The sequence below is a fragment of the Fukomys damarensis genome, unplaced genomic scaffold (genome assembly GCF_012274545.1).
Source record: "Fukomys damarensis isolate Sample0158 unplaced genomic scaffold, DMR_v1.0_HiC HiC_scaffold_29, whole genome shotgun sequence".
Classification (NCBI taxonomy): domain Eukaryota; kingdom Metazoa; phylum Chordata; class Mammalia; order Rodentia; family Bathyergidae; genus Fukomys; species Fukomys damarensis.
In genome coordinates, this window is record NW_022900941.1 from 2,787,441 (window position 1) to 2,799,568 (window position 12,128).

The window sequence follows — 12,128 nt, forward strand, 5'->3', positions numbered from 1 at the left end:
CCTCAGCTTCCCGAGTGCTGAGATTACAGGCATTCACCACCATGCCTGGCCAGATATTTTTTGTTTTACGTAGTATGTTCACAGATGTCTCCTCTTGCTTGAGTTGTCACTCTGTAGGAGACCAAGCACAAATGAACCTAGAAACACAGAAACTAAAGCAGATCTCTCCTGTATTTAATCTGACAATGTCCTACTCAACTTGTTCTAGTGTATCTTTGTATGGACATATCGATTACCTACTTAGAACTTAGTGCTATTAAACTTACTGTTGTACGTACTGAGTATAAGGAATGGTCTCATATGGTATTGGGCATAACATACATGAATAATTTAATATAGCGGCTATTTAATATAAATCAAAGCCTCAGAATCTTGTGTGTCTAGCAATTTTTAACATTTAAGAATAAATCCTTCTGGGTGTGGTGGTGCATACCTGTAATCCCAGCTCTTGGGAGGCTGAGCCAGGAGGATTGCCATGAGTTCAAGGCCAGCTTGGACTATATAGGGAGACCTTATAAAGCTAACTGTCCCATCATGGGATAACAGAGAGCCACAGACTAGTTGAGTTGTAACAGTTGTCTCAAAGTTCTGGAGTCTAGAAGTCGAGAAGCAAGGCATTGTTAGGGCTATACTCCCTCTGAAACTTGTGGGGGAAACAATCCTTGCCTTTTTCAACTTCTTCTAGGTCCAGGCATTTTGGTGTGTGGCAACATCCCTGTATTATTTTCTATCATTGCAGGTATTCTCCCTCTGTGACTGGCTGGTATGTGTTCGCCTTTTTATACAGGCACTATCATTGAATTAGGGCCCACCCTAATGACCTCATCACCTCTGTAGGGACCTTATTCCTGAATAAGGTTACTTTCTGAGGTACTAGGAGCTAGGATTTCAAAAGTACCTCGGGTTTGGCAGAACAGGTCAACCCATAGCAGTGTCTTCTGGCCCCTAACACTGCATATCCTTTCTGAATATGAAAAATATCCATCCCATCTCAGCATCCCCAAAGTCTTAGTCATTGAAGCATCAACTGTAAGTCCAATATTTCATCCGGACATAAGCTCAGATCTCATCTAAATCATCCCAATCAAGGTCAGACTTTGAGTATGATTCATCCTGAGCAACAAACTTTCCCCACCTGTGAAACCAGACACGGTATCTGCTTCCAAATCACAGTACTGGAACAGGTAGGGAATAGACATTCCCATCTGAAAGGGAGAAATGGGAAGGAAAAGGACTTAGAAGTTTAAAGCAAGTCTGAAACCTGGCAGGGCAAATAATACTGGGTTTCAAGGCTTGCGGCTAATTCTCATTGTTCCATGCTCTCTGTTCTCAGTGTCCACTGGGGCTGTGGCTCTCCTTACAGAACTGAGGAGGTGGCCCAAGGAGTCAGTGAACAGATTTACAGCCTGGACCCGCTCCTTCATACCTGTTGTGGAAGAAGCAATCCTGCCGGCCTCTGAGCTGCCTTGGGGTCGTTCTTCCCCTTTGTTGAAGGGTAACTCACAGGCAAAGTCTGACAAAGTTCCTTCATTTCATGCCATCTCTGTCCCCTTCAGTCCAATTTGTCAGGGTGTCTACTGAGATGGTTCATTGGATCTATAAAGCACATGTAATTTTTTGTAAATGGTTACCCGGTTATACATATTCTTACTGTTTTTTACACATTTTTACAGCCTGATCATTGGGCTGCCTTGAAATTTTCTCTACCAGATTAGTCACTGCCCTTAATATCAGTCTCCTGCAGAGTTTCAGGACATGAGCAAAATGTAGATACATTTTTCTGCCAGAACATAACACACATGGTCTGGAGTCCATCTGCCAGTGGAGTCCTTGTTCCCAATTGAAATGTCCTGAGCCTGGTCTTTACTGTCTACCTTCTTACTGGCATTCTGGTCTTCTAACCACCGACCAGAATCTCACATCAAGCTCAACTTACACCACTCCAGGGGTTCTCCACCCAGCATTTCCAAACCTTTCCAGACTTCTCCCTCAAAACAGTTCGAAAGACATCTAAACCACATGGTCAGGTATATGCACAGCAACAGCCCCACTTCCCTAGTACCAAAATCTATTTTATGGGTCGGGAATTTAGCTCAGTGGTTTCACTGCCTGCCTTGCAAGCTCAAGGACCCGAGTTCGATCCCAGGTACCTAAGAAAAAACATCTATTATAGTCATTTTCCTAGTTGTTGGATGCAATACCTGACACCCCCAACTTAAAGGAGAGGCTTATTTTGGCTCACATTTCAGGAGTTTCAGTCCCTGCGTGATTGGCTGGCTCCAGGTAGAAGTGACATTGTGAAAGGGTCTGGGCAGAGGGAAGTTGGTCATCTCATCATAGCCTGGAAGCAAGGAGTCAGGCCTCTGAGTCAGATCTAGCCAGGCCCCACCTTCTAACAGCGTAAGCCCCCCCCCCAATCCAATTACCATCCAGAAACTGCACTTATGTGTATGTGAGTCTTCTGGGGGCCATCTAAAACTATAACAATGTCCATATTTTAATAATCTCTGAGCCCATGAAGGCTTTTCTGGTCATGCACCTCAAAATTCTTGCCACCTCTACCCATTTCCCAGTTCCAAATGACCTCCACTTTCTTAGGTATTTGTAATAGCAGCACTGTACTTTCTGGAACAAAATCTGATGTTGGTCAATGTTCTGCAGAGAAATAAACTCCCAAGGGATAAGATATATCTCACTAAGAATGAGAAAGCAAGTATTGGGGTTTGAACCCAGAGTCACAGTGCTAGTGAGCTACAACCCCAGCCTTTTTTATTTTTGATTTTGAGACTAGGTCTTGCTAAGTTGCCCAGAGTAGTCTCAGATTTGCAATCCTCCTGCCTCAGCCTTCTGAGTAGCTGAGATTGTTAGGGAAGGAATCAGTAAGTGACACACAGAGAGGCAGCAAAATGGAAAATAACACATTTACTCAGCAATGAGGGTCAATCACACAGAAGCCGTTGCCTGGATTGGATGATGCACTGGGTTATACCTGCTCCTTTTATAGGGTTTTACAGCCTTGACTTCATTTGGGTGGTTACATTTCATTCTCACAGTTCAAATCATGGTCGCAGGATAGTCAACTTTCAACCCAGATATAATTCTTTGTAGCTAGGGGAGTTTACCTTTATGATTCGCCTAGTTATCTATCCTAGCCCATAGGAAGTGATGTTCAGAGTCAGGGCAGCAAATGTTAGCAATGGGTTCTTTCATCTTGACACTTTTGCGATCGTGTGGCTCCAGTCTCTTCAGAGCTCAAGACCTTGATGCACTCTGTTGTCTCAGGGTCAGGCAGAATGCCTCATTCAGCAATTAGTGCCCTCGGTGCCTGTTAGTTCTGAGCTAAACAAAGCAAAGTGCTGTTAGAGACAGAAGAAGCCACTTTGCATTGTAACACTTTATAGGTTTTTGCTATTTATAAAAGTTTTTCCTATCAGGATTACAGGTGTAATCAGCACATCCAGTGAGACAGATTTACATAAGGAATTGGTTCACAAAACTGTGGGAGCTAGAAAGGCAGGAATTTCAGAGAAAGTTGCACTCCAAAGACTGGAAATACAGGTAGGAATTCTGTGCTGCAGTCTGGAAGCACAATTTCTTCTTCCCTGGGAAACTTGGCTGTGTCTTAAGGCCTTCAATTGATGGGATGAGGCCCACTCATATTACTGAGGGCGATCTACTTCACAGTCTAATTGTAAATGTCAGTAACATCAAAAAACAGCTTTACACTGACATCTGGACTGGCATTTGAGCCAACAACTGGACCCCCTACAGAGTTGACACATAAAATTAACCACGGGGATGATCAAATAATCTGTTGCATACCCATACGACAAACTCTCACATCTTACTGACCGAAAGAAAAGATGTAAGACAATCCCATTTTTTTGTTTAAAATACTTAGAAAAAAATATTGGGAGGAGGTTATGTCACTCAAGTAGCAGAGTTATGAGAATATTTTATTTTTGCTTATTTATTTATTTTTGCTTTTAAATTTTTATGATAAATGCGGGTGTTTTTGCTTAGTACAAGATATTTTCTTAGTTATAAAAATGTTAGATTAGCCATTCCTCCTCATCAGTACTTTCAGTCCTGCTTCGCAAGTGCAAGGTCCCCAGTTTAATCCCTGATACCAAAAAAGAAAGAAAGGAAAAAAATACCTTCAGTTAAATTAGTCGGGTTTGGGAGCAAGAATTTAAAAGTTTATATAGGGCCAGAGATTTAGCTCAGTGCTTCTGCTGCCTGCCTCACAAGTGAAAGGTTCTAAGTTTGAGACCTGGTACAAAAAAAAAAAATGTTTATATTTAGCTTGGCATTTCCATTTCTCAGAATTGGCCTTAAGAAAACAATCCAAAATGGAGTGAAGGAGCCAACAATATTCATTGCAGAGCTGCTTAGAACTGGATAAACTAAGACTATCCCAATGACCTCAAATTAGGGTTTGCCTAAGTAAACTATATTTCCATAAATGGAATATTAAATGACTGTTAAACATTCATTTTAGTGAGTAATGAACAAAGCTTAGGATATACAATCATTCTATATCCAAGAAATATCTTCATGGTAGAAAAACATTCACAAAAGTGAATTTAAAAACCTATTCACAGGCAAAAGGTTGAAAGAAAATGAGACAAAACGTAGGTAGTGTCTGGGGAGGATTTCACTGTGTAGTTCAGGCTGGCCTTGAACTCACTATGTAGCCCAGACTGGCTTCACATTCACAGTGATCATCCTGCCTCAGCCTCCCAAGTGCTGGGATTTCAGGTGTGTGCCACATGCCAGGCACCATAAATATGTTGACCATCCCAAAATTAATGTTTTTAGGTTTCTGAACTTCAGACTCATATCCAGTATCTTTCTTGACACTTTATTTATCTAATAGGCTGCTTCTGTGGATTGAATTGCATCCTACCTAAAATTTATATATCAAAAGCATAGCCTAAGTGTGACTATTTGAAAATGAGACCTGTAAAGAACGATAAAGGTTGACAGTGGACATAAATGTAGGGCCTAAACCAACAGACTGGTGTTCTTATGAGAAAAGACACCATCTGAGGATGCAGCAGGAAAGTGGCTGTCTGTCAGCCAGGAAACTGGCCCTGTCCAGGAAAAAGTCCTGGGAGAACCTTATTATCGGGCTTCCCAGTGTCTGTTTAAGACAGTCTGTGATAATTCGTTACAGAAAACTGAGCAGACTAATACAGTCACTCACATTGCACATGTTCAAAACCATCCTCCAAAACTACCTTGCCTAAGGCACATTTTTGTAGTTGCTGAGGCTAAAAATCTTGGGAGTTATCTTTCATTCCTCTTTCTCACTTCCCATAATCAAATTAGTCAGCAAATCCGTCCATCCTTCCACCTCCAGAATACATTTGGAATGAAGCTATTTTTACCACTTTTACTTCTGCTTCCCTGGACTGCTGTACTAGCGGCTGGAGAACTTGTAAGTCTGTGTTGAACAACAGCAGTGTAGAGTAACCCTTTTATACGAAATCAGATGGTCTTTTTTTGTTTGTTTGTTTTTGTTTTTGGGTACCAGGCATCGAACCCAGGTCCTTGTGCTCGTGAGGCAGGCAGTGGAACCACTGAGCTAAATCACTGGCCCTTGATGTCGTTGCGGCCTGGGGATGTTGCTCTGAGAACCACTGCTCCTCATCACTCGGTCGTTCCATATGTGGGTCTCATGTTTGTGCTCTGCACCGGACACTGTCTCACTTTCTACAGGTCTTTGCTCAGATCACCGCACTTCAGAGAGGTATCCCAGGAACCCTCCATTTAGAATAGCACTGTCATTCTGGGCCGTTTTGTTCTCCCTTGGAGCACTAAACACCGAATTTATTTATGCCTATCTCGCTCCTTCAGAATGAAGCTCCAGGAAGGCAAAGATTTTAATATGTTCACTGTCCTACCGTAGCCACAAAAACGTCCCGCCTGCTGACACAGGAGATCAACAAATAAGCTGCTGGGGAGTGAGAGACTAACCCTAGCCAGGCGCTCCAACCCCTAGCGCACTCGCCCCGCCCCTTCCGTCCCGGATCCGGGGCGGGACTTCCGGTGCGGGGGGGTAGGTTCCCCTCCCCCACGCCGAGAGCAGGCTTCCGGGTGGGTGAGGTGTGCCATTTAACCTCTGCCATGGGCAAAAGAGACCGGGCGGACCGCGGTGAGAGGGCTCGCGGGCGCGCTGTGGCTTCCCTGTTCCCGCCGGCCCCCTTCCTTAGTGCTCTGTGTCAGAGCTGCCCGGGTTGATCCCCCTTGCAACCCAGTCCCGCAGGCCACTCCCTGGGCCGGGGGACGCGTTGATCTGGGCGCAGCCCTGCGAACCGGGCGGGGTGGGTGGCAGTTAAGGGACTTGATGCCTGTGGGATGCCGGTGGCTCTTACCTAGGAGTTCGTGGCGCAAGTGGAATGAGGTTGCCGCGAGTTGCCGCCGTGCAGTGCGGAGGGAACCTAGGCCCCAGCGGGGCTCAGTTCTGTGTCCTTATCTGCAGACAAGAAGAAGTCCAAGAAACGGCACTTTGAGTATGAGGAGGAAGATGAAGATGACGCCCCTGGGAACGACTCTCATGAGGCGGTGCCATCAGCGGCCGGGAAGCAGGTGGACGAGGCCGGCACCAAAGTGGATGAATATGGAGCCAAGGACTACAGGCTGCAGATGCCGCTGAAGGACGACCACTCCTCCCGGCCCCTCTGGGTGGTAAGCACGTCCTAAAGCCCGGAGCATCATCAGTTCAATCTCGAGCATTCTCATAGCCCTGAAAATTCGGGATTCTGCCCCGTGAAACCAGTTGGGAGAGACGGCTTTCACACACATGCCTTTGAACGGTTGTGCACACATGTGCTGGCTGGATCTGAGCTTTGTCCACCTCTGACCTTTCCTTTTATTCCCTGTGTAGCTCTTCCCACTGGGAAGAATTTTTATCTGCGTTTGTTATGTAGCAGTTTATTTCCTTATTTTTCAAATGAATGCAAGACATTTGCAACCTGCTTTTTGTTCAAGGTAAAATAATTAATGTTCTACACTCAGTTGTAGACAAAACGTAATTTGAGGATAGCCAGTAAGTTGGGGAAGGTTTTCCTGTAGAGATCAGGGGGAAACAGATGCTACTTTGGAAACATTTTTTTTTCTGTTTTTCCCTACTATTTGGTATCCGATTAAATAACAAAATCCACAGTTTACTGAAGAACTCGTTGCAAAAATATCTCTGATGTTGGGCCGCATATCCTTTCTTGATGATCAGGCGGGGAAGAGTCTGATAGTCCCTGTAGCTAATTAGCTTACGTGTTTGTTTTGTCCATTTGGTGTTTGGCAGGCTCCTGATGGCCACATCTTCCTGGAAGCCTTCTCTCCAGTTTACAAATACGCCCAGGACTTCCTGGTGGCTATTGCAGAGCCGGTGTGCCGACCAAGCCATGTGCACGAATACAAGCTAACTGCCTACTCCCTGTACGCAGCTGTCAGTGTGGGGCTGCAAACCAGTGACATCACTGAGTACCTCAGGAAGCTCAGCAAGACTGGAGTCCCTGATGGAATTCTTCAGTTTATTAAGGCAAGTGGGGACCAAGACTAGCAGTTGTGCTTGCCTTGGTCATGTGGTAATAGTGGGTATAGGGAGTACATGTTGTTATCCACTAACCGCTGTGAAAATGCGCCGTTCATATCTCCTGTGCGAAGCATGATCACTGATCACCCTGACTGCTGTGCCTCTGAATCCAGCATTGTGTCTGGTCCAGGGTGTTTATCTATTGAGCTGCTCCCAAACGTGGGTTCTAAAATGGTAGGAATACTAATTCAGACCCATTCCGGACTGGGTGATTTGGAAATACCACCCCAAATGGATGCTATTGTAGTCTGGGTCGTGTTCTCCCAAAATGCATGTGTCGAAACCCTAACCCTCAGTGTTAGTTGCTATATTTGGTAAGACTAAATGAGTCCCAAGTATGGGGCTAAGTGTCCTCACTGTAAGATACCAGAGAGCTGTGTCACTCTTCCTCGTGTCAGTACAAAGCAAGAAAGTAATGATCTACGAGCCAGGAATAGAGCTGTTACTGGAAAGCGAATCAACTGGTACCTTGATCACGAACTTTCTTTCGGCCTACAGGACTTGAGAAAATAAACATTGTTTAAACCACCCAGTCTATGTAGTGTCTTGTTATGGCAGCCTGAGCTGATCAGTCAAGGTGGTGAACTAAATCTAGGGTTGAATATCTGCATGAGAGCCATAGTCAGTGAGTTCATCAGGGAAAGTAAAAAAGAAAATTCAGAGGTTGAAGTAGAGAGGGTTTCATGAGAACTGTAGTTGAACATGGGTGAATGCTGCTCAGAAGAGATGGTCAGTGGCTTTTGTTGTCTTTGGCTGATACCATGGGAGTCTTGATACAGACCCCCAATCTGGAGTGGCTCAGGGGTGCCATGGGGCCCCAATCTCAGAGAAGCTGACCGAAGTCCTAAAGAGAGTTCTTTATTTTTGTGATGTGGAAGGGTGCCCAGGGAGGGCCCTGCTCCTGGAATGAGTCTGTCCCAGCATATAGGCAAGTCTGATCTTGGTTGGGAGCCGCCTGCAGGGATGTGGTGTTGGAGTCGGGCAGTGCAGTGTTACAGGGGCAGCAGGCAGACAGCAGCTCAGGGTTTGAGTGGCAGGTTTTTATAGCCACTACACAACCCCTTCTGAATTCCTTTCTGAGAATTTTGATAGGAACCTGGGAGGGTTTAAGATGTGTTCCTTGCCATTTGGAAAGCTTACATTGTAGTTGGGGAAATAGGAACATAGGTAGGAAGGCCAGCAGCCTTTGCATTTTATATATACTACAACTCATTTCTGAGCACACACTCTGCATGCTGTGTGCCGGCAGCTGCAGCACTACTGGTGTAGCAGGATGAACCTCTGGATTAGGATGGGGGCTATAGGCCTGGAGAGGAAAGGGAGATAAAACACATTCCTTAAACATTTTAAGCAATATTTATAAATTAAGTGTTGTACATGAAAATTAGGTAGAAGGAAAGTTTTGTTTTCAAAAAACAGAATCTGGCCAGGCATGGTGGCACGTTCCCAGCTCTCAGGAGGCTGGGGCAGGAGGATTGCTACAAGATTGAGCCTGAGCTACATAGTGAGTTCAAGGGCGATCTGAACTACATAGTGAGACCCTGTTTTAAGAAACAACAATACCAGGCTGGGGATTTAACTCCATGGTACTGCTGCCTGCCTTGCAAGCACAAGGTCCTAAGTTCAATCCTTGGTACAAACAAATAAACAAACAAAAAAATACTGCCTCCCCAATTGAAGCCAGTTGAAAAAGCTCCATGTAGGCAGACCCGTTTTAGGTTTGCACATTGGGTTTCCCTACAGTAAATGCAGCTCTTCACTTGGTTGGTGGGTGGTAAAATGTGACCAGTAGGAAGGTTTCTCAGTGAACTGCTCATTGCTGATTTTGCCTTTGGTATTGTGTGTCTACTTACAGCTGTGTACTGTCAGCTATGGGAAAGTCAAGCTGGTCCTGAAGCACAACCGGTAAGAGATTCCATAACAGGCTTATACTATGGTATTTTCAGCCTCTGTACGCCAGAGGGAGGAAAGGCTGTGGGCAGGAGCCCGTGTTTAGGGACCGTCTGTACTGCAGGAACATCTCACTCCCGTGAAGCGCAGATAAAAGGAACAGAGATGTGGTCCAAACAGGAAACTGGTTCCCCAGCCACTGTGTTCTCATTAGGCGCAGAACTGGGGCTCAGACACCTGCTGACTTGATTTCAAAGGAGGGATTTGCCCACAACTCTCATGTTCCTGTATGACCAACAGCTCGTAGCTCCAGTTTGACCCAGGGTATGGGAGAGCAAAAGGGTCGTGAGGCCTCCATTTCCAGACTACTGAATCAAATCAGTGGTAGAATCTTCTTGAAATGGTGTGCTGGTCAGTCGGCAGCCCCTTCCTCCCTCGTTTATAGGTACTTCGTTGAAAGCTCCCACCCTGACGTCATCCAGCGTCTTCTTCAAGACCCAGTGATCCGGGAGTGCCGCCTGAGGGGTGCGGAGGGGGAGACCACTGAGCTCATCACAGAGACCTTCACAAGCAGATCTGCTGTGCGTGGGCTCCCGGGTCACCTGGCGTGGGGTGGGGTGGGTACTTAGGGGCTGGCTTTCCTTTAGTCGGACGCGACCAACCAGCCGCCCACTGTTTTCTCCCTTGCTTGCACCTTGAGTTCTTGCTGGGTAACGAGAGTTCAGTGTGTGCGGGTCCAGAATCCTGCCTTTCTCCTACAGATATCTAAGACTGCAGAAGGCGGTGGGCCTTCCACTTCCCGGGTGACGGACCCACAGGGCAAACCTGACATTCCCATGGACCTGTTTGACTTTTATGAGCAAATGGACAAGGATGAGGAGGATGAAGAAGAGACACAGACGGTATCCTTTGAAGTCAAGCAGGTTAGTGACCGTGCCGTCCTGGTCCCTGCTTAAGTGGGCATCAGAGCGAGGCCTTTCCTGTGACACCTCCCTCTAGTCTCTGTCCTCCGTTCCTCTTGACCAGGTTAGAGGAGTCCTTGTCCTCAGGCCGGGGGGCTCATCTGCCCAACCTACTGAAGAGATTTAAGAAACTGCCTGTGGGTTCATTTTGGCTCTGATTCGAGCTCATTTTGAGTGTTGCTAGTTTAGGTTGCTTTTCTGTGCTTTTACCTAGTTGTCAGCAAGCAAGATCAGAAATTGCATTCGTCTAGACGAAATGCAGTTTTTTGACCCCAGGTAGAACACACGCTGTTTCTGAGCACACCTTGGAGCTAACAAGATTGTGCCGTGTCCTTCTTGCTGCCCGTCTCACCAGGAAATGATTGAGGAACTCCAGAAACGTTGCATCCACCTGGAATACCCCCTGTTGGCGGAGTATGACTTCCGGAATGATTCTGTGAACCCAGACATCAACATTGACCTGAAGCCCATGGCTGTCCTCAGGCCCTATCAGGAGAAGAGTCTGCGGAAGATGTTTGGGAACGGGCGTGCGCGCTCGGGCGTCATTGTCCTGCCTTGTGGTACGTGCAGCCCGAGTGAATGTTGTGGGCTGCTTGCTTTGTGTCATTTGCCAGCTGTCTCCTGCTCTCCCTCTGCCCTTTTCCCGAAATTACACCTCGCCAGTAAAGTCTATGATGAAGTAATTCTTGATTCATGCCTTTATGGGGTGTGTGTGTGTGTATGCGTGTCTGGCAGTGTACCCTGGGCTGGCCTTGAACTTGAAATCCTGCCTCATTGTCCTGAGTGCTGGGATCACATGGGTGTGCTGTTGAGCCTGACTTTGTCTTGACAAGTATTTATTGAGTGCTTGCTGTGTGAAGCCTCAGCCTAGGCCTGTGGTGACAAAACTAGGTCATGCATGCTACAGTGGGCTGTTTGTATCATTGAAAGCTCTAAAAGGTTTGCCATCGCTGGCCTAGGCCCTGTGGGCACAGGAGCTCATTCAGCTGGGGAGAGACCAGTGGTAAACAGATTGGCTAAGAAACCTGTTAAATCTTGCACAGTGGCAAAGGCCCTGAAAAATACTAGAGCAGGATGCAGTGTGAAACAGTAGTGCTGGCAGGGCTGCTGTTGTACATTGAGGGTTAGGTTCTCATTCTGTGAAATTGTTCCTGAATGGCTTACAATGATATACAAGACTGAGAAACACCCCCATGACACCTTTTTTTTTTTTTGGTACTGGGATCAAACTTAGGTCCTTGAGCTTGTGAGGCAAGCAGTGGAACCAAATCCACTGGCCCCCATGACACCTTTTCGACATTACTTGTAGTAATGTTAGGTCCTCACATGGGTTCTCAGCCTGTGACCACAACGTCCTCACCTGGGTGCCCCATCCTGGACAGAGTCTCCAAGGATGATGGGTCTCTGCCTTCAGCTTCTTGGTGTTTATTTTTTGGTTTTTTAAAAACAGGATCTTGCTATGTATTTCAGGATAGCCTTGAACTTACTGTGTAACCTAGGCTGGCTTCAAACTTGCTATGATCCTCCTGCCTCAGTTTCCCAAGTGCTGGAATGACATGTATTGTGCCATCACACCCAGCTTGTTTGTTTTTTAAGGTTGTATGGGTTATACTGATGGTAAAAGAGAGGATGATGAAGGGATTAGTTTGATTTTTTTTTTTTTTTTTTTTTTTTTT

At 46.0% G+C, this 12,128-nt stretch overlaps 1 protein-coding gene and 1 long non-coding RNA gene across 5 annotated transcripts in view; one reads left to right on the forward strand and one right to left on the reverse strand.

Annotated features, from left to right (window-relative positions):
• Positions 1–1,135: 1,135 nt before the first annotated feature.
• On the reverse strand, positions 1,136–6,557 carry LOC104871648. Of its 3 annotated transcripts, none has more exons than XR_782929.2 (5): positions 6,381–6,557; positions 3,123–3,339; positions 2,243–2,341; positions 1,427–1,596; positions 1,136–1,205 (listed from the first exon to the last, which is right to left on the reverse strand). It is a non-coding gene; the product is annotated as an uncharacterized LOC104871648 (long non-coding RNA). The 3 variants fall into 3 exon arrangements; XR_004514716.1 differs by lacking the exon at positions 6,381–6,557 and adding an exon at positions 5,910–5,992; XR_004514717.1 differs by lacking the exon at positions 2,243–2,341.
• Positions 6,065–12,128, forward strand: part of Ercc3 (ERCC excision repair 3, TFIIH core complex helicase subunit) — a 25,965-nt gene continuing 19,901 nt past the window's right edge. For both annotated transcript variants that reach the window (XM_010637672.3, XM_033757218.1), the window contains exons 1-7: positions 6,065–6,160; positions 6,488–6,693; positions 7,310–7,546; positions 9,456–9,505; positions 9,936–10,071; positions 10,252–10,413; positions 10,808–11,012. In XM_010637672.3, the coding sequence (XP_010635974.1) occupies positions 6,133–6,160; positions 6,488–6,693; positions 7,310–7,546; positions 9,456–9,505; positions 9,936–10,071; positions 10,252–10,413; positions 10,808–11,012 (1,024 nt within the window). In that variant the 5' untranslated portion in view covers positions 6,065–6,132. The remainder of the gene's footprint in view (positions 6,161–6,487; positions 6,694–7,309; positions 7,547–9,455; positions 9,506–9,935; positions 10,072–10,251; positions 10,414–10,807; positions 11,013–12,128) is intronic.